Consider the following 21,490-nt stretch of genomic DNA (forward strand, 5'->3'; position numbering starts at 1 on the left):
AGTTATACATTTAGGGTCAGAGATCTGAATTTAAGATCCTGACATTTAATGAGATGGTGAAAAGACATTCAACTTTAGTTTCCTCATCAAATCATCTTGAAACTCCATTTCACCAGCACATTTATCCACACAGCTATCCCCTTTCACCCACATCATTGCAATAATATCCTAGTTGACCTCTCCGCTTCTACCTTCACTTCGCTGTACTCTATTTCAACACAGTAGCAAGAGTGATCCTTTGGAAAGGAGGTCACTTAGATTGTGTCTCTCTACTCAGAATATTCCAGTGGTTCCCCATCTTATTTTTTTTTTAAACTCAAAGACTTCATCTGCCACCCTCAACCCCGTATTTATTGATTCCCTGACCTCAGTTCTTCTGCTTTTTGACTTTTCTCCAGCGACTCAGCATTTCTTATTGTTCCTTAAATTTACTGGGTTCCCTCTTGCCACAAGTTCTTTTATCAAATTGATTTTTCTTGGATTTTAGTTGATTCACAGTATTGTGTTAGATCAGGTATACAGCATAGTGAATCAGTTATGCACAAACATATATCCACTCTTTTATTTATTTTCCCATATAGGTCATTACAGAATACTGAGGAGAGTTCTTTGTGTTATACACTAGGTCTTTATTAGTTTTCTATTTTATATATGGTAGTATGCATATGCCAAACTCAATCTCCCAATTTATGCCTCCCACCACACTTTTCCCTGATGGTAACCTAAAGTTTATTTTCTACCTTTGTAACTCTATTTCTGTTTTGTAAATAAGTTTGTTTATACCATTTTTTTTTAGATTCCACATGTAAGCAATATCATATATTTGTCTTTCCTGATCTTACTTACTTTCCTCAGTGTAATAATGTGGCTAAATGGTAAAGAATCTGCTTGCCAGTGCAGGAGATGCGGGTACAATCCCTGGGTCAGGAAGGTCTCCTGGGGGGTGAAATGGTAACCCACTCCAGTATTCTTGCCTGGAGAGTCCCATAGACAGAGGAACCTAAAGGGTTACAGTCCATAGGGTTGCAGAATCAGACCTGACTGAGTGATTGAGCATGTATGCAGGCAATATTCCATTGTATACATATTGGAGACAAGAGTGGAAAAAAGGGAACCCCCCTCCCACATTATTGATGGAAATGTAAATTGATGCAGTCACCATGGAGAACACTAAGGAGGTTCCTTAAAGAAAACTAAAAATAGAGCTACCATATGATCCAACAGTCCACTCCTGGGCATATATTCAGACAAAATGATAATTCAAGAAAATACATGCACTCCTTTGTTCACAGCAGTACTGGGACATAGAAGCAACCTAATGTCCATTGATGGAGGAATGGATAAAGAAGATGTGCTACATATATATATAATGAAATATTGCTGCAGGTTCTTAACAAATGGCCTTCTATTCAGATGGATGTCACTCTAATCGTCTATAAGCCTTTACATTCTCTGTGACATATTCTGACTACCTGATTCTATACCAAACTTCTATATCAAGTTCTATATCAATCTTCCCAGTCTCTAACACTAAACCCATTTCTGTTTTACTTTTTTATCCATAGGGTTTGTCTTCTAATACATTTTACCATTAACTTACTTATTTTTGTTTCTATCCTCTACTGTAACATAAACTCCATGTTGGCAAGGAATTCTGCTTTGTTTTACTTACTCTTGTATCCTCAATTCCTAGAACATAGTAGAAGCCCAGTGATATATGTTGAATAAATAAATAAAATAAGAAATAAAAATGCCAGGGATGGAACTGTTTTTTGAGCTACAGAGCATTATAAAATACTAATTACTCCTTACTATTATTATTCTACTGTCCCCGTGACCAGGCTCATATGCAAATCTACATTCACATACACAATATCTTTTCTTTGTTTCCCACCTCTATATCCTGTTTTTGTTTTGAGACACCATCTAATCAATTTCTGAGGCTGTTTACCTGGAGGCATATTTGAGCCTCTCAACCATTTAGTCAGCAACTCCTAACTCTTACATTACGTCATTTAGAACAGAGTCTCCATTTTAGTCCCCATTGCTTTACCCCAGTCATCTTGAACTTTTTTCTAGACAATTGCAATAGTCTCCTAACAGATGACTTTGCAGTTTATCAAGAATACCCTTTCTTAAGTACTTTTCCATGACCTCAAATTATCTACAGAATGCTTCCTGCAGTACTCAAAGTCCTTCATTACTAAACATGACCTATATTTTTGAGACATTATTTTTCATCACCCATAAATTGTTCTGTATGGCCCATTTCATTTTTTTATGCTTCAAATTCTTATTGATTATTTACTGAGTCTGGCACTATATAATGGCATTTAGCAAGGCACCATTTTTTCTCCCTTTCTTGATAGCAATTAGAGTTTGGGGGGAATGAGGGATGCTACAACTTAGCATTTCAAAAATCACCAAATGCAGAATAGCTATAGTTATAATGAACAGTGATTCTGATTTTTCTGGTTGAGACCTTGTTTATACTTGTTGCCCCAGGGTAATTATTAATATCTTCCTTCACTCTTAAGATCTCTCCCAGTTTGATAATAAATTATATAGTCTCTGTCTACAAGCAAAAATAATTTGAATTTTATCATGTGCTCTTTTCCTGCATTAACTACATGTACATGACTGCCTAAAAGCAAAGTTTAAGTCCCCTTCCTAGCATTGGAACATACTTATAAATATCACACATAATGTTTGGTGGAGAAAAACTTAGATCTTATAACCTGAATGTCATTTCAATTACAATATAAAATATTTGTCTCAAATGTAATTTAGTAATCAGTGCCTTAGCATTTTTTTATTCTTCCTCTTGTCTGGAACGTCCTATGTTTATTCTCCATTCAGCTATATCCTGCCTGCCTTTAAAATACTTTAGTACATCTCCCCAAATTTTCTTTGTCTCCATCTGTCTCTACTTGTGAGCTCTCCTTTTAGCAGTTATTTTCTACATCATTTATTTGGCACCTTTTTGTATACAGTGTACTTTTTTTTTTTTTTAATTTCGGTTCTGTTGGTACAAATAGGCTGGTGAATTTTTCAAGACAAAGACTGAGACTTCTATATCTTTGATTCTATAGCACCAGCTCTAAGGCCAAATTCAGAATATACAGAAGCAGCCTATGTAAAAAAAAAAAAAAAAAAAAAACAAAAATTATGATAGCAGTGGTAATGAGTGTGGAATTGATAGTGAATTTATTGAAAATGTGATAAGGTAAAATTATATGAACTTTGAGAAATTATCATAGTGCAGAGTAGGAAAAGTTAATTATGGATGTATGTTTTGTGAATGTGTGTGAACTGGAAGTGAAGTGAACTCATTCAGTCATGTCTGACTCTTTGGGACCCCATGGACTGTAGCCTACCACGCTCCTTTATCCATGGAATTTTCCAGGCAAGAGTACTGGAGTGGGTTGCCATTTCCTTCTCCAGAGGCTCTTCCTGACCGAGGGATTGAACCCGTGTCTTCTGCATTGTAGGCAGACACTTTACTGTCTGCCCACCAGGGAAGTCTTCCTATGAACCGTAAAGTATGCTTGTTTTAAGTTACTTTGGGGCTGGAGGAAGAGGCTGAGTGAGAGAAGGGAAAGACATACTATATTTTATCAAACCATTAAGTGGAAAACGTGCCATCGTTTTGCATATTGCTAGTGGGAAAAGGTCAATTAAGCTATGGTGTAATGCTTTCATATCACTTAGAATGTGTATTTGATGTATATCAAAAGACATATTGACTGATGAATTTCTTCTATCTTGACTCATTTATATAAATATATATAAAATAAAGAATAAGTGATATCAAATGTCTAACACTCCTAACACTCCTTTACACTCAGAGAGGTCATCAATTGTAAGAGCATTTTTATATCAGACATATTTTAAAACTCTTTTAAAAGGAAATATTTTGTTGAATAGACTTATAGGACAATAAGACTATTGCAAAAAGCAGCATCTGATGAATTTACTAAGACTTGATGAAAGGTAACAGATCCTAAATATTCTGAAACAATGGAGGGAAAATAATGGAATTTTGAATACAAACAAATGTAAAAACCTGAATTACAGCAAAGCTTTATGGAATTTTCTATCACTCTCATTGTCCAGCCACAGAAGCTTTCAGTTGGGAAGTTTCAGTGAAGAAGAGAAGAGAAAATAAGATGATATGGGGGTATCTAATAGACATAGAGGCATGAAGTTCCAGCATCAGGGTGAATGGTTAAGAACTGAATACTAAAAAATGGTATTTACATACAAGATTTCGCTTTTATTGCTGATTTCTCCTTTTCTTGGGCCAGAGTAGGAAACTAGAAGATTCTGCTTAAGAACTTCTGCTTTGGATCAACGTCTTCTATTAACCTGCTTCCTGGAATATATATATGCCTTAACTGACCATGAGAAAGATTGTAGCCCCCAAAACAAACAGAATTCTTAACTATTTTTAGGATAGGTTGTGTGAGACTACAAAAAAGTTCAGTCTTTTGAAACTGAGTACTTGAGCTGAGTGGATAAAATTAAGAAAAATAATTGGTCTAGCTTTGTTGCTGAACAGAAAATGTGGATCCCATTCATGTACCTTTTATGCATTGCTTTCTCACATTTCATCTTTGTACTGCTCTTGTGTTCATGTTCAGATCATTCATATTTTATTTTGAAACACTTTCATTTTCAGATCAGCAGTCCTGTGATCCTGGTGAATTTCTTTGCCACGATCACGTGACTTGTGTCTCCCAGAGCTGGCTGTGTGATGGAGACCCTGACTGCCCTGATGATTCAGACGAATCTTTAGATACCTGTGAGTAGAAAGGTTCTCTTGCCATTCAGATTTACCTTACATGTGAAACTAAATGTCAGTTGTTTTCATGGATGACTGCTATTTCACCTTATTCTTTTTTATTTTCCAAATAGCCTGAAAACTTAAAAAAAAACTTTTGTTTGTATTTCCTTTAAAAAGACTATGTGAATGAGAGCATTAAATGTGGTTTTGTGTGAATTAACTCATGAAGGGAAGAAAATGCAAGGTTAATTCTTTCAATGTGATTGTATTACTCCTAGAAAAATTATACTTGAAGAGAAAAAAATCCATTAAAACACAGCACTAAAAGGGAATAAAATCCTCTCCAGTAATTTATCTCACACATTTTGAGGCAGAGGAACACATACAAAGAATAATGAACTAATCAAGCTTTAGCTCCCATATTATTTCTATTAGTGTTTAGAGCACTACACAAATTATTGAACATATTTTCCTTTGAACTTGAAAGATAAAAACTACATTTGTCCATTCAAGCAGTGAAGATCTTTGATTTTATAATATCAAATTCAGAACTATTAATACACGAGTCTTAATTCTAATTGTACCGCTGCATGTAACTCGGAGTCCATTAAGGGTTGTGTCATGTGAAAAATGCCATTAAATCAAAATTGTAAGTAATAACAGGACTCACAGCTAAATCTTCTGCACTTTCTTTTGAATACCTTTTATCATGAGGAGTATGGAGAGTCTCCTAGATTTTCACATTGATAAATCTGGCATTACTAGTATCAGTCTTTACTACCCAGGCAAACAGGCATATCAGCTTATCAGTATCATTCTCAAAGCAACTACATAGTTCTGTGAAGTCAACATGGAAAAAAAAAAAAAAAAACTCCTTCATTGTTATTGCATGGTATTACAGAGATAACAATTATGGTTACCATTCTCCACTATTATCTACTTGTTTATAAGTCCTTTAGATGGAAACAATATTTTGATGAAAGCAGAAACAATGCTTATTCACCATTTCCATGTCTCCTGGTGCTTTTAAAGTTTCTCAACATATGAGTTCTTGAATATCTACATTAATTGCCTTTTTTCAATTTGGATAGATCAGTTTTTTGGTAGGAAGGAGTTGCAGTTTACTGTATTTCTAATTTTATATCAATTTCATCAGTTTAATTCTGAAAACTTTTTCTTGACTCCTATAGCATAGATAATGCTCCATGCATGATAAAAGGAAAAAGTATAATAATAATAAGAAATAATAATAAGAAAATAATGGATAAGAAATAAGAAAATAGTGGATAAATAAAATGTGGTAACTCCATAGTAAGATATTATTTAACAATAAAAATTTGAAATGCTTATGCGTGCTACCTGGATAAATCTTGAAAACATTATGTGAAGGAAAACAAGCCAGTCACAAAAGATCACATATGATATGATTCCATTCACGTAAAATATCCCAATAGGCAAATCAATAGAGACAGAAAGTAGCTAAGTTTCCAGTGGCCAGTGGGTTGGAGGGGATCGAGGAGTGTCTTCTAATGAGTTGGAGTCTCTTTGGAGGTGATGAAAATGTTCTAAAATTAGATTGCAGTGATAGTTGCACAACTCTTGTTAATATATTTAAATACATTGAACTGTGTGTATTAAATGGGTGAATTGTATGGTATGTGAATTATACCTTAACAAAGTTTTTTAAAATGGAAAATGAGAAAAATCTCAAAACCATGCATATGAATGTGGATGGTATAATTATGTGAAAAACAACAATAACAAAATACTCTGCCCGTGAAAAATATAAATAGTTGGACTCTATTTCTTCTATATAAGAAGTGGGACCTAACTCTGTTTCAGTCTTAGGCTTCCCTTATTGAAGTGCCATAGAGGAGTTCTCTCCTCATTAGATGCAAGGAAAAATTGTCATGGCATAATCAGACTAAAAAGTTAAATTATTAAGTTTTGGAGGCTTGTGTTTTTACCCGGATCATATCACTCAATTCCTGATGAGAAACATGACAGAGACATGAGATGGTTTGGTGGAATCCATATGGAGGAAGGCGGGTTGAAGGAGAAATGCCCTGAGACTTATACCTGTCACCGTGTAAAAATGATTGAGATGAAAAGACTCCATAGCCTCTCCTTCCATTCTGCTGAAGAAAAGAGAATAATGATGTCCCCCCTTGTATTCAAGAGAGAGCTCAGGAGGAGAATCAGGCTGGAGAGGATTTGTGGTACAGAGAAGGTGCAAGACGTTTGTGGTCAAAGCTCAAACCCAGAGAAAAAGAGACTTCAAAGTGAATGCCAAAGTAGATGGATGACAAATATTCCACTCCTCCCACGCCAGGTCTTTGCCTCTAGGAACATGATCGATAGCCAGCAGGGCCACACGAGTGGACTAGACTTATGTTTGTCAGCTGGCATCTGCCCTGATTGATTATCTGTTCTGTGTATCAGTGAGTATAGACACTGAGCATGTGTCTCCACCACAATGTTTGGAAATATTTTGAATACCAATCTCACCCAGAAGGTAAACACCACTTGTGTTTGGGGGAAAAAGGTAGGTCCTTCAATTCACAGAGATGAGGGGCTTTGGCCAGACTAAAGCCTCAAATTAGAAATCACATGTGGTTTCACTGAAAATAGAGATTTTCTTCTTCCTTAGCTTTTAAAATGAAATTCATACCTGCTCGAGATATTTTTTGCAATTTTAGGTATATAGTTGTTTTCCACAATGAAATTTTGTGTTTGACTTTAAATGTTTTCTCACTTTAGCCATTCTTACTGTACTCTCAGATATCAAAATTGCTGAATATTCTCAAAAGCAACACTAAAGAAAAGTTCTTATACCCATGTAGTTACATAACAAAGAGAAAAAAAATACTTTTTTAAAAACCTGGGTGTTTCATCTGAGTAACATATTTGGATCTACATTTAATTAGCCTGTCTCAGATAAGTGGTTTCAGTCAGTACCAAATGAAATCTGGACAAACACTGAGAAAAGGCTTTATGAAAAATATCAGACTTTTTCAGATTTAAATTTCTCAATCCAGATGTTCACAATTACCATTTTCCCTAATCATAGTTCTTTGTAATGTGTTGTTTTATAACATTCGTATGCAGTCATCACTGATCTACATAAAATAATTGCATAATTTTATAATTACATGACTGTATATACATTCAGTGTGAAAGATAAATACTAGAAATCAAACCTTGAAGACTGATTCTTAGGAAGGGTAATTTTGTGCTCAGTGTCTGAACAAAAGTATGTTATCTTTGATTTGAAGACAAAGAATGTTGTATCTACAAAATACTAGGTGAACATCGTTGATGCAATGCCTTATTTTTCCTAAATCCATTTACCCTTTAAAATGATAAGACCAATATAGCATAGAATTTATTATGACACTGTGAAAGCTCTGCTATGACAAAATTCTAACAGCAAAAAAAATGGATGTTATGGAGGAAGAGGAAAAGCTTGTCTAGTGAGAGGTTGATGACCAAAATGCTTTAGAAGGTATACATGCATACAGAAAATACAAAATGAAAATCAAGTGCAATTGAGATATTTGGGGATCTGCAAGGTTAACAGGCACATATTTTCTTCCTCTTCCGTGTTTGTGTAGGCCCAGGTTGTAAGGGTATTTTCTACTATTCATGAGGCAGAAGTAAGCTTTCACTAACAGCCATATAAGGCCAAAGAAACCCCTCTTGAATGGGGTTGATTTACCAATAAGCTGATTGCATGTTGGGATGAGTTTTTTAAATATTAAATTAGAGAAATTTAATAATTTATATCCTTACCATTGACTATGAGAAATAGTTCTTTAGCCTTATATTAGAAATGAAAGCCTTTTTTCTTTACATTATTTGAAGTAATTTGTCAAGTATCTAAACGACTAACCATCTTTCAGGCCCTATGAAGCTGTGAGAATTGAAAATCAGGAAAATCATCATCTTTCTCCTTAGGGCTTTCAATCCTGTTGTTAGTCTAGCATTTTGTATGATGAGAATTAAAGTGAATAGTGGAAATGTTATTTGTGGAGTGAAAGCTTGGTACCACCTGTGACAGCGAAGTCTTCCTGAAAAGCGCTTTTATTCCGAGGCATTCAATATGTAATTCCTTGTAGGATTTTCTGTTGAATGCTTAATGAAACTTACTTTTCAACAGTGTCAGCAGATGTATGTTCTTTTCTGGCAATCTGATGTTTATATACCTAAGACTAGATTCTTCCTTTTAAGTCAGGAGGGTATTTGTTCCGATCTTTGTCCTTCTTCTTTATCATCCTCCACTAACTTCCTTCAGAAAATCATTTAGAGTCATTCTACTAGAGAACATGATGTGGATTTAGTGACTCATTGACCAACCAGGGAGTGTAAAAATGGCATTATGGGAGGCTAAGATTTGCAAACTGGTTAGTTGTGATATTTTTCATATTGACTCTACTCTCTCCTGTCCTTCTGCAGGGACCAGTAGACTTTTTTCTGTAAAGGATCACATAGAAAATACTTTAGGTTTTACTGAGCTTATGTGATCTCAGTTGTGTATTCTTCTTTGTCTTCATTTGTTTGTAAAATAATTAAAATGGAAAAACAAACATACAAATAAATATTCTCAGTTTACACTCCATAAAAAAGTAGACCACAGGTTGCATTTATCTTATAGATTGTCTCTTGCCAAATTCTACAGCAGTGCCATAGCTAAACCATATCCACTGTACTCTTGTGAAGGTGGGTCTCTGTCTAGATCCTGCAACCATAGGAGCGGTGTAACTGCACACAGTGGGAGAACATAGCATAGAGCTTTTGAGTACCCACTACATATGGTACCAAACTCAGGCAAGATGGTATTCTCTGCAAAAGCTGGGTTTTCTTCTATTTTTGCATATCTCCTTATGTGTTAGGATTTCACTTGAGCACAGGGAACAGAAGAAAGAGCTCAGACAAAAGAGAGTTTACTTTTAGAAACTCATAAAAAGAAAAAAAAGTGCCAAATTGGACAATCCAGGATTGATATGGCTGCTCCAGAATGACCCCAGGCTTCCTGTGCCATTCTTAGCATGGAGCTGTGAGTCTTCTAGCCACAGTAGGGCTTTTCCACCTTCCCTAGTAGATAATTCCATTTTGGCCAGAGAGAGGGCAAAGAAAAAAGGGAAACAGCAAGTGCCAGCTGAGTCTATCTGTTTGTCAGGAGGATGATAACTTTTATGGGAAGCAAACTCAGTAGGTTTCTGCTTAGATCTTGTTTGCCAGAACTGATCACCTAAGGCATGAGGTACTGTGTGTTTCCACAGGGTTTCCCAAAATAAAATATATGGTCCTGCTAGTAAAGAATAACAGGAGACTAGATATTGGTCAGGCAGAGGACCCAAGCAACCTGAGCCATAATGCTCTCTTCACTCTCTTTTCCTCTCTTCATCTGTTGCAGGGGCGGGGGCAGTCAGAAGGCATGGTCTGAATCTCAGCTGCTTGACACCAAAGCCAGTTCCTCCAAATGAACATCTTTGCTCTTGTGCAACAAAATACTCATCCCAGGTCTCTATTAACTTATCTGTACAATGGACATGATAGTACCCGCCCCACAGTAAAGTGCTTAAAATACTGTCTTTTCCATAAGATCTCCTCTCCACCCAATACCCCTCCCCCATATTCTATCTGTCCAGAGCTCTGACCAAGCACCTTACCCTGAGGGTCTTTTGATAGAGCACCCTAATTGCTGCCTCTCCCATTCTTACTGAAAATCAGTTTTATTCTGTAAGGTTGTGGCTAGGAGTAGGAATAATTTACCATATACACTAATTCAAGTAAAGCTGCTAACAGCTTTTAGTACTTAGGCATATCACACTCAAAATTAAGACAAACAGATATAGAGATTATTGGGGGACAGATGACTTTTCCTAGGAACTCTTCCAACACATCATGTTGCAGAACTGATTAAAGTTAAGATATGCGGTTAAAAAAACAGTTTAGTTCATAATATTGTTTAACTGACATGGCAGTCCTGAAATGTGGATGCTTTCTCATTTTAAGAGATGAGGAAATTGAGTTTACAGTCTTTCTCTGCCTTCTAATTTGACTGTTATTAGTGAAAGCAGAGTTTGCATTTCTTTCAACTCACCCTTGTTTTTATATACACTCAGGTAAGGAAGAATCCAGCTCCTAAAAGGAGCCCTTAGGCCACCTAATTTAAAAATACAGTGTCATTTGAAAAACAGACACTATTTCAGCAGAGTTCTCTCACTCTGACTTTGGAGATGACCAGTTCTGATTGAAAAATGAAGTAAACACACCATGTCTCCTGTGTAATAGGAATAGAAGCATTTGTGAAAAATGAAAATGGCTCTGAGTTATTAGGGTTAGATGTGTCTCTGCTTGAACTGACCATTGCTTTGATTGTATTTCCACTGTTGTGGACTGTGAGCTTTATTTGGATGGGAGGATACTAACGAACTTCTTATATTCATAGGCTGACCTTTCCCCTAGGATGAAAGGTAGAAATCCTTTTATAGTTTCCTTCTATCTTTCTTTAACAGAGGTCAGGGAAATAAAATAAAATTCAGGTGGGAGGATATTAGCAAACAGATACTGCCTTTTAAAAATAAATAGCAGACTAGGGCACTGAAAGGAGACTCTAGGAACAATAAAAAGAATGGAAGTATGGTCCTTGTTTCTGAGTAATAGTGATTTAGAGGTCATTTTGGAATGAGCTAATATATGAGAGCTACAAAGCTAAGCTTTTCGTTAGGTAGAGAAGCTGAAATGATCTTGCAGATTAAAGGGAGCGCATATGAGGCCCATGAGAGCAGTTTATGTCTCTTTCAATTCTTTTTGTTTTGTTCTTCATTTTATTCTGAGGCTTCCCTCTTTTGCAATGAAGAGGCCAGAAATATTGACCCTCCTTTAATAATAAAGAGACCTCCACTTAAGAGTTGCTATGAAGGGGAGACCAGAAGGTGAGGAACCGTATAATTGTGAATTGAAAGGGCCTGTCTAAGGTTGGTTCATTTCCCCAGCACAGTGGGGATGGGATGGAGGGGTGACATTTCTCTTCATCCCGCCCCGTGATGTGCTAACAGATCTCTGAAGGTCTGCCTCTGCCATTTTAAGCAAGTTTGATTGGAGGCAGAGGTGATAAACTGCGTGCACTACAATTCACAGAGGTGGAGCAAAAACAGCACTACAGAAGGCCTCGCTCTTCTTCAAGAAGTCACTGCTTTCTCGCTTTGATTCAAGTTCACAGGTCATAGGATAAAAAGGGACTCATGTCCCTCAGCCTGGACTGGAAACTATAAGGAATGAGAACTTTGAAATGAGGTAAAATAAAGGGGATAAAGTAAAATTATTGAATTCTAGCGACAACTATGGTAAAATCTCCATGGCTTAAGGGATGAGGTACAGTAAACAAATTGTCTTGCAAGGCTCTCTAGGGACCAGGCTTAAGGCTGAGCAAGGAGCCTTCTCAGAAATGATACAATCCATCATTTATCCACAACTAATCTAGCAGTTGGGGTTGGGGATGAAGGCTTCTTACCTTTCATGGGTGAGTAAATTTCTCCCCAGAGGATGTTTTATTCTTTATAGTCAGTGTATAAAATTTTCATTTGACTTTCACTTAGAAGCACTTTTGAAATGACATATTTTGCTAAATGAAGCACTGAAGGATGTTTTGTTCTAAGAACTTATTTAATGGCAGTGGCTTTTTTCTCTCTCCCTTCCCCCATATTTTCCATTATCCTTCCCTGAAAGCAGGATATAAAACCCTACTATAATATGCCTATGGAATTCTTAGGGCAAACGTATCATCCTTCTACTAATTGCTGTATTGGCCCTTTTCAGGATCAGGCAGAATAATTGATTTTGGGTTGACTATTTTAAATTAAAATTTCTGTAACATTAGCTTTTTTGATTTGGTGGGTAGGAGAAATTGCTCACAAAGAGTAAGGTTCATGAGAAGAAGAGTTAAAAACAGGGCTTAGGTGGCAGTATACAGATTCAGTAAAGGTAGCTTATAGCAATCTACTCATTTTGAATGGTTTATTTGTTTTTTCTTTCCTTTTTTTAATAACTTTTCTGAAAAATCATAGAAAGAAGAGTGTGATTAAATTTTACTTTGCTCGATCAAGGAACAGATAAGAAAGGGGAGAATCTCTCAGCTTGCACAGATCTTTCTGGTACTAAACAGCAAGATAGAAAACAAACAAGTAAATGCTTCTCAACAACTTTGATGGAGTTAACAAAAGATAAGTAATTATTAATTAAAAAATTCTTGTCTTGGACTGTAGCATATAGTTATAAGACTAATAATTTATATCTTACACATTTAGGAATTATAGAAAGGACTCTCACTTGTATAGCACATTGATAATTTAAGGACATGTACGTTAGAATCATTAATCTTTTGGCCTTGTAGCTATTTTTTGAGAGAAACAATCAGGTATTGGGGTCATTAAAAATAATAGCTCTAAAGGACAAACTGACTTCCCTGGTGGCTCAGACGGTAAAGCGTCTGCCTACCATGCAGGAGACCTGGGTTCGTTTCCTGGGTCAGAAAGATCTCCTGGAGAAGGAAATGGCAACCCACTCCAGTACTCTTGCCTGGAAAATCCTGTGGACAGAGGAGCCTGGTAGACTACAGTCCATGGGGTCGCAAAGAGTCAGACACGACTGAGTGACTTCACTTCAAAGCACAAACCAGTTGCTTGGTCAAGAGTCTCATAACTGTTGGGTAAAGGGCAAAAGTTGGAATTCAGAAATTGCATTTCCTAATAATAGAAGTTACAGCTTCAGCTTTGGGATGAATTGCACCACCTCAATATTCATGTGTCAAAGTCCTAAAACTACACCATCTCAGAATGTAACTGTACTTGTACCCTATGGACCATAACCCTCCAGGCTCCTCTGTCCATGGAATTTCCCAGGCAAGAATACTGGAGTGGGTTGTCATTTCCTTCTCCAGGAGATCTTCCCAACCCAGGGATTGAACTGGCATCTCTTGTCCCCTGCATTGGCAGGCAGATTCTTTACCACTAGCACCACCTAGAAAGCCTATTAGAGTGGGTCCTAATACCATCTGTCTAGTGTCCTTATAAGAAGAGGGAATTTAGAAAGATTGAGGGCAGGAGGAGACAGGGACAACGGAGGATGAGATGGTTGGATGGCATCACCGACTCAATGGACATGGGTTTGGGTAAACTCCAGGAGTTGGTGATGGACACGGAGGCCTGGCATGCTGTGGTTCATGGGGTCACAAAGAGTTGGACATGACTGAGTGACTGAACTGAACTGAACTGAGGGACACCAGGGAAACTTGTGCACCGAGAGAAGGCATATGAAGAGACAGTCAGAGTGGAGTGGGGAGATCTACCCTCCAAGGAAGCCTTGAGGGAAACTAACCCACCAACACTTTGATCTTGGATTTTTAGCCTCAGCACTGAGATGAAATAAATGTATACTGTTTAAGCCACTTAGTCTATGATATTGTGTTATGGAGGACCTAGCATATTTATATAGCATCCAACTATATATCTATTAAAATTCCATGCTTTTTAATATTAATATGTCCTTGTTTTTAATATTAATATAAAGAAGAATGCAGCAATTTAACCTCCCCACTCCCCAACCACCACCACTTTCCTCGAAGATATTGTAATAACCAAAATTTTGTTTGGGTTTTCCATATTATGAAAAAATGGAATGAGTTTTTGGCCAACCCACGTACACTGAAACTAACTACCAGAGTACTGAAGTTATAGGCTTTATTTAGAATTATGATATTAAATTATCAGTTTCTGATGGAATAAATGGCCTATAATAGTGTTTCTAATCCTCTGTGCTGTGCTCTGTTTAGTTGCTCAGTCATATCTGACTCTTAACCCTCTAAGGACACCTAATTAGAGTAATGTCATATGAATCTTACACAAATGAAAAGAAGCTTTTTCAATTAAAAAGCAAATAGTTAATTACTACAGATTAAAAAAAAATTGTGGATGATGGGTTGCTCCAAAATTAAAAAAAAACAAAACTTTGCATAACAGTTCCTCCTGGAGATCTGGGATACTCATTTAATGGTGTAGTTGATAGCCATGTTTGCAATGCTACCTACTTGCAACATAAAATACAAACTTAGTTTAATAATATAATTATCATTATTTTCTGAGGGAAACAGACATGCATAACTGGTATATATATATATATATACATATAGTGTGTGCTAGTAATATATATTGGGTTGCTATAATCTATCTTGTATGCATGCTAAAGTCACTTCAGTCATGTCTGACTCTTTGCAACCCCAAGGACTATAGCCCGCCAGGCTCCTCTGTCCATGGGGTTCTCCAGGCAAGAATACTGGGGTGAGTTGCCATGCCCTCCTCCAGGGGATCTTCCTGAACCAATGATCAAACCCATGTCTCTTATGTCTCCTGCTTCGGCAGCTGGGTTCTTAACCACTAGTGCCACCTGGAAAGCCCTTAATCTTTCTTGGTCTACTGTGCTTATTTGCTCAGTCGTGCCCAAGTCTTTGCAACTCCATGGACTGTAGTCCACCAGGCTCCTCTGTCCATGAGGATTCTTGTCATAATTGTTGATTCTGAATTGATCATGGATTAGGCAATAAAATAGATGCAATTTGACAGTTATAGATAATGCCTCTTTTTTCCACATGGACCTTTGGGGAATTTTGTTACATTTTGCTTCCAAGTTTACACGTATTCAACAATTCAATTTTTAAAATAAATGGTGTGGTATGTATTTTCACTTGAAGAGTAAAGAGAATTTTGTGACCAAACTTGAATTGTATAAGTGTATAAATACACTTATAAGTGTATAAATGTATAAGTGTATAAATGTATAAGTGTATAAATAAATAAATGTATAAGTACATTTTCTTTAAGAAAATTAGAATCTAATCAGTCAGCAGTTATTTACTGAGGAATTACTGTGTTCAAGGTGCTTACTAAGCATGGCCCTGCAACCATTTTCCCATGGCTTACTTACTATATGCCAGGACTTTCACCCGTACAAATTTAGTCTTTCATTCTGGTAAAATGATACTAAATCTATTTTAAATAATATGTTTATGAGAAAGATGAGGATGACAGTTACTGACACAAAATGGATGATTAATGTGGACCAGGTGTTGAACTATGATCCTTATGTGGACTATATCCTTTGATCTTGACAACAGCCTAAGTGGGACCTCAGCACAGCTGCTCAGATTGTGCATCAGGATGACATAAATAATGCAGATAGCATGGGTTTATGTATTGTCCTACAAATGGAAATAAGTGATCTTTGAAAGGGAGCAATATTTTCTAGTTTGCATGAAGGCATTCCATGAACTAATGTTGACCTCCTTATGATACTAATCATAGTCATCAGCTTTTAAGATAATAAAAATAAAGCATTAGGGGGAATTCCCTGGTAGTCCTGTGATTAGGACCCTGTACTTTCAATTTGAGGGCCCAAGTTTCAATCCCTGGTCAGAGAACTAACATCCCACATCTTGTGTAGCACGGAGGAAAAAGAAAGAAAAAAGAAAGCATGAAGGAAGTTACTTGCTAGAGGTGTTAAAGCAATTAAGTGACAGGGTTACAGTTGAACACTTTACCATGTTATATAGTCTCCTAGATTAGGTAATGAAGTTGAGACATTAGTTTCCACTAATATTTCCCCTTAGTTGAAGTCAGACCATCATATGTGTTTATCTCATGTAATATTTAAGTTGGCATCCTATACCTATTCTAAAGTTCAGCTGGTAAAGAATCCACCCAATGCAGGAAACCGTGGTTTGATTCCTGGGTAGAAAAGATCCCCTGGAGAAGGGATAGGCTATCCATTCCAGTATTCTTGGGCTTTCTTGGTGGCTCAGCTGGTAAAGAGTCTGCCTGCAATGTGGAAGACCTTGGGTTTGATCCCTGAGTTGGGAAGATCCTCTGGAGGAGGGCATGGCAACCCACCTCAGTATTCTTGCCTGGAGAATCCTCATGAACAGAGGAACATGGCGGGCTACAGGTCCTGGGGTTGCAGAGTCAGACACGACTGAGGAACTAAGAACTGCACAGAACATACTCTATTCATACATGGAGTCATGTCTGACTCTTTGCATCTCCATGGACTGCAGCACGCCAGGCTTCCCTGTCCATCACCAGCTCCCAGACACTTCCCAAACTCATGTCCATCGCTTAGGTGATGCCATCCAACCATCTCATCCTCTGTCATCCTCTTCTCCTCCAGCTTTCAATCTTTCCCAGCATCAGGATTCTTTCCCAGCTGAACCACAAGGGAAGCCCCTATGAACTTTATATACAACAAAGTTTATTTGAGTAACTACTGTGTGATAGGTCCTGTGATAAAATGGGAATGATAAAATAAATGATATAATGAAGGATAGCATAATGACTGAGAGAGAATTTTAATTGTCTTTCTCCAACTGGAAAAAATATATTTAAATATGTGTATGTGCTACTGTATTAATTATGTAAAAGGTATATGGGTTAACATTTATATATGCATGTATATGAACTTTATATGTGTGCATATACACAGATTGAGTCTGGAAAAAATAACTAGTATTCTCTTCACCATTTTCCCTCACACACACACAAACAAACACACGTTCACTCTTATTTAAAAACATGTTGTTGAGCATAATTGAATAGATAATGAAATGATCAGTTTTCTATTACTGTATAGGTAATTGCCACAGATTTAGCATGTTAACACCCTGTTTCTTATCTCACAGTTTTGTAGATCAGAAGTCTGATTAGGATCAATTGAGTCCTCTGCTTAAATTTTCACAAAGCAGGCATCAAGATATTCCTAAGGCTGTGCTATTATCTAAAGGGTCTGGAAGAACCTACTTCTATGCTCATTTAAGTTGTTGGTTTAATTTAGTTTCTTGTGGTTGTAGGACTGGGGCTAGAATTTTTAAGAAATTCTATATTGGTGTATAGTTGACTTACAATGTTGTGTTATTTTCTGGTGTACAGTAAAGAGAGTCGGTTATACATATACATAAATCTATTCACTCCATATTTATTTCTCACTTCAGTCACTGCAGAATGTTGAGTACAGTTCCTTGTGCTATACAGTAGATCCTTGTTGATAATCTAGTTTAATATAGTAGTATGTATATGGAGTTTGGGATTAACATGGGCCACAATTTCTTGGTGGCCTTCAGCCTCAACTCTTAACAACTAAGAACAACCCACATTTCTTGGCAGGGGACTCTGTCCATTTTCAAAGCCAGCAAGAGCATGTTGAAGCTTCCTCATGAGTCATGTTCCCTCTCCCTGACATCCTCCTCGACAAATTGCATGTGATTAGATTAAGAACATTTGGGTAATTTCCTTTTGCCATATAATGCAATATAACCCTGGAGTGATAGCATATAATGTTCACAGGTTCTACCTGCATTCAAAAGAGAAAGGGCTATACAAGGGTGAAGGCCAAAGGGATTCATTCTGAGAATCTTGAGTAGCACTGTGTATTAGTGAATTAGGGCTACCTAAAAAAATAAAATAAACTTTTGGTTTAAATTTAAGAAATACTAATAAATATCCTCGCAGTTCTGGAGGCTACAAGTCCAAGTTCAAGGTGTCAACAGGCTTGGTTTCAGTCTGAATCCTCTCTTTTGGCTTGCACATGGCCATTTACTGGTGTTTCTACAAGGTCTTCCACCTGTGTGTGTCTGGGTCCTGGTCTCTTCTATTAGGACCCCAGTCACATTGGATTCACCGACTTCCCAGGTGGCTCAGTGATAAAGAATCTACCTGCCAATGCAGGAGACACAGGAGACACGGGTTGGATCCCTGGGTTGGGAAGATTCCTTGGAGGAGGAATGGTAACCCACTCCAGTATTCTTGCCTGGAGAATCCCACAGACAGAGGAGCCTGGCGGGCTACAGTCCATGGGGTCACAAAGAGTCAGACACAGCTGAGCAGACCTGATTATTAAATTCACCCTGTGAAAAATTTTACCCTAATTACATCTTAAAAGACCTGTCTCCAAACAATCTCATGTTCTGAGGTATTGGGGGGGTTAAGGACTTCAACATATAAATTTGGGGAAGATGGAATTCAGCTGATAACACATGAGATGAGTTTGGTTTTCTTTTTTGATTATAGTTCATTTAATGAATGTAAATTGTTATTTGTTTAAAAAGTTGACTTCCCTTCCTCCCTTCATTTTTTATCATAAAAAAATTTTTACTCAAACAGAAATGTTGAAAGAATAGTAAATACCTATATACCCTGGATTTATCAACCCTTAAACTTTTGTGACATTTGGTTTATCTTTTTTCTCTCTTTCTGAATTATATATGTGTTTAGAATGTTTGTACACACATATACATATATATGTTCACATATAACTTTTGCTGATTCATTTAAACAAGTTTCAGACTTGATATTTTATCCCAATATTATTCTAAGAGAAGGACTTGCTTGTACATAAGTATAATACCATCATTACATCCATGAAACTTGACTTTGCTATAACATCCAATCCATATTTAAGTTTCTCCAACTGTCCCCATGGAGAAGGCAATGACACCCCACTGCAGTACTCTTGCCTAGAAAATCCAATGGATGGAGGAGCCTGGTAGGCTGCAGTCCATAGGGTCACGAAGAGTCAGACACAACTGAGCGACTTCCCTTTCACTTTTCATTTTCATGCCTTGGAGAAGGAAATGGCAACTCACTCCAGTGTTCTTGCCTGGAGAATCCCAGGGACGGGGGGCCCTGGTAGGCTGCCATCTATGGGGTCGCACAGAGTCAGACACAACTGAAGCGACGCAGCAGCAACTGTCCCCAAAACACCATTTGTAGTTATTTTTTCCCAATCCAGGATCCAACCAAGGATGCTGCATTGCATGCGATTGTCATGGCTTTTCAGTCTTCCATAATCCAGAGTATTTTTCCAATGTTTCTTTTGTTTGTTATGGCACTGACATTTTCCTATAGAATGTCACACAATCTGAATTTTTCTATTTGTTTTCTGATGATTAGATTCAGAATAAGTATTTTTCCAAGACTACACCATAGGTTGTGACATGTATTTCCAATTGTGTTATATCAGCAGATAGGTCAGTTTGATGAAAGCTTGATAACTTGGTTATCAAAGTTGAAAAAAACTGAATTACAACAAAATGTTTGCCAGAAAATGAGGTTATACTTCTGGACTATACAGCTAAGAAGTTTAAGATAAAAGAATCTTTTCCAATCTTAACTATTCTGTTAGAAAAAAGACTGAGGAAGGGATTAAAATTAAGACCTTAAAATCATGAGATATGTTATTTGAACTTGAAAATAGGAATCAACTGAAGAATCAGGCTGTTTGACCTTTGTATCTCTTGAGTTGTATTCCTCACCCTTAAATATCTAATTTTTGTTTTTCAAGTTGTTCTATGGATAGTTAAGTATAAAAGAAGCATAAAATTAGTCACTACCATTTAAGCAACAATTAGTATGAATCCCTCATTACATTGTTAGCATCCTTAAGGACAGGCATCTTTTCCACTCTTTTATATCCATACATTGTGCATTATTCTGTACACAGTGAGCAGCACATATATCTTTGTCTGTCAGAAATTTAAAAGGTGACTATGTATGTAGGCAGTTTATATATACACACATGGCCTTCCCTGGAGGCTCAGATGGTAAAGAATCTGTCTGCAATGCAGGAGAACTGGGTTCAATTCCTGGGTTGGGAAGATCCCTTAGAGAAGGGATTCTCCAGTATTCTTGCCTGGAGAATTTCACGGACAGAGGAACCTGGCGTGCTACAGACCATGGAGTCACAAAGTTACACATGACTGAGTGACTTTTACATGTATGCACATATATGATTACTTTTAAAGTCAAACATTAATTGTCAGTTTATTTGAATAGTTACCTTATTTATGGGATGCATGAGTTATACAATTATATCCAATGGGATTTAATAAGTCTACACCATTGCTCTATGTTTTAATACATTTACAACCTGTTTTCTTCACATAAGTGAGTGAAAAACTCCTTGAAGCAGGGAGAATCTACTTCTACTATTTACAAATTTTTAATCCAACCTTTCTTTTACTGCTGTCAGCAAGTATTTTTGTATTCAGTTAATTGGTTCCTCAACGAAATAATTGAATGTAGCAGCTCAAAAGGGAAAGTAAATGTAGATCCTGAAGAAAGTATTATCATTTAATACACACACACCAAATTCCTCTGAGAGTCATTTATATAAGATACTACACTTTGGTGTCAGTGAGAGAAAATATTTGAGTCTGTTTTACAACTGCAAATGAAGGAGAAAATGTTTGCAAGTGGAGAAACTTATAACATAACCATATCTGTTATGTTTGACAGCTCATCCCAAAGGAGCAGTGATGATTCTGCATTCCCACTTGAACTTTTTCACATGTCATCCAAGTTAAAAACAAACAAGCAAAAATTATCTATAGGTTCAGCTTGAAGTTGAGGTTATAAAAAGAAATAAAGATCAAAAGTCTGTTCTGTATTTCTGTGTCTCTTTTTCTGTTTTGCATATAGGGTTATCGTTATCACCTTTCTAAATTCCATATATATGTGTTAGTATGCTGTAATGTTCTTTATCTTTCTGGCTTACTTCACTCTGTATAATGGGCTCCAGCTTTATCCATCTCATTAGGACTGGTGAACTTTGTGGGAGAATGTGAGGGTGGGATATTTCAAAAGAACAGCATGTATACTG

The 21,490-nt window shown here is 36.8% G+C and overlaps 1 protein-coding gene across 1 annotated transcript in view; it reads left to right on the plus strand.

Moving 5' to 3' along the window:
- Positions 1 to 21,490, plus strand: part of LRP1B (LDL receptor related protein 1B) — a 1,867,078-nt gene that overhangs the window by 142,002 nt on the left and 1,703,586 nt on the right. The window contains exon 2 of the mRNA XM_061135390.1: positions 4,682 to 4,804. Coding sequence (XP_060991373.1) covers positions 4,682 to 4,804 — 123 coding nt within the window. The remainder of the gene's footprint in view (positions 1 to 4,681; positions 4,805 to 21,490) is intronic.

This window comes from Dama dama, chromosome 33 (assembly GCF_033118175.1).
Source record: "Dama dama isolate Ldn47 chromosome 33, ASM3311817v1, whole genome shotgun sequence".
Classification (NCBI taxonomy): Eukaryota; Metazoa; Chordata; class Mammalia; order Artiodactyla; family Cervidae; genus Dama; species Dama dama.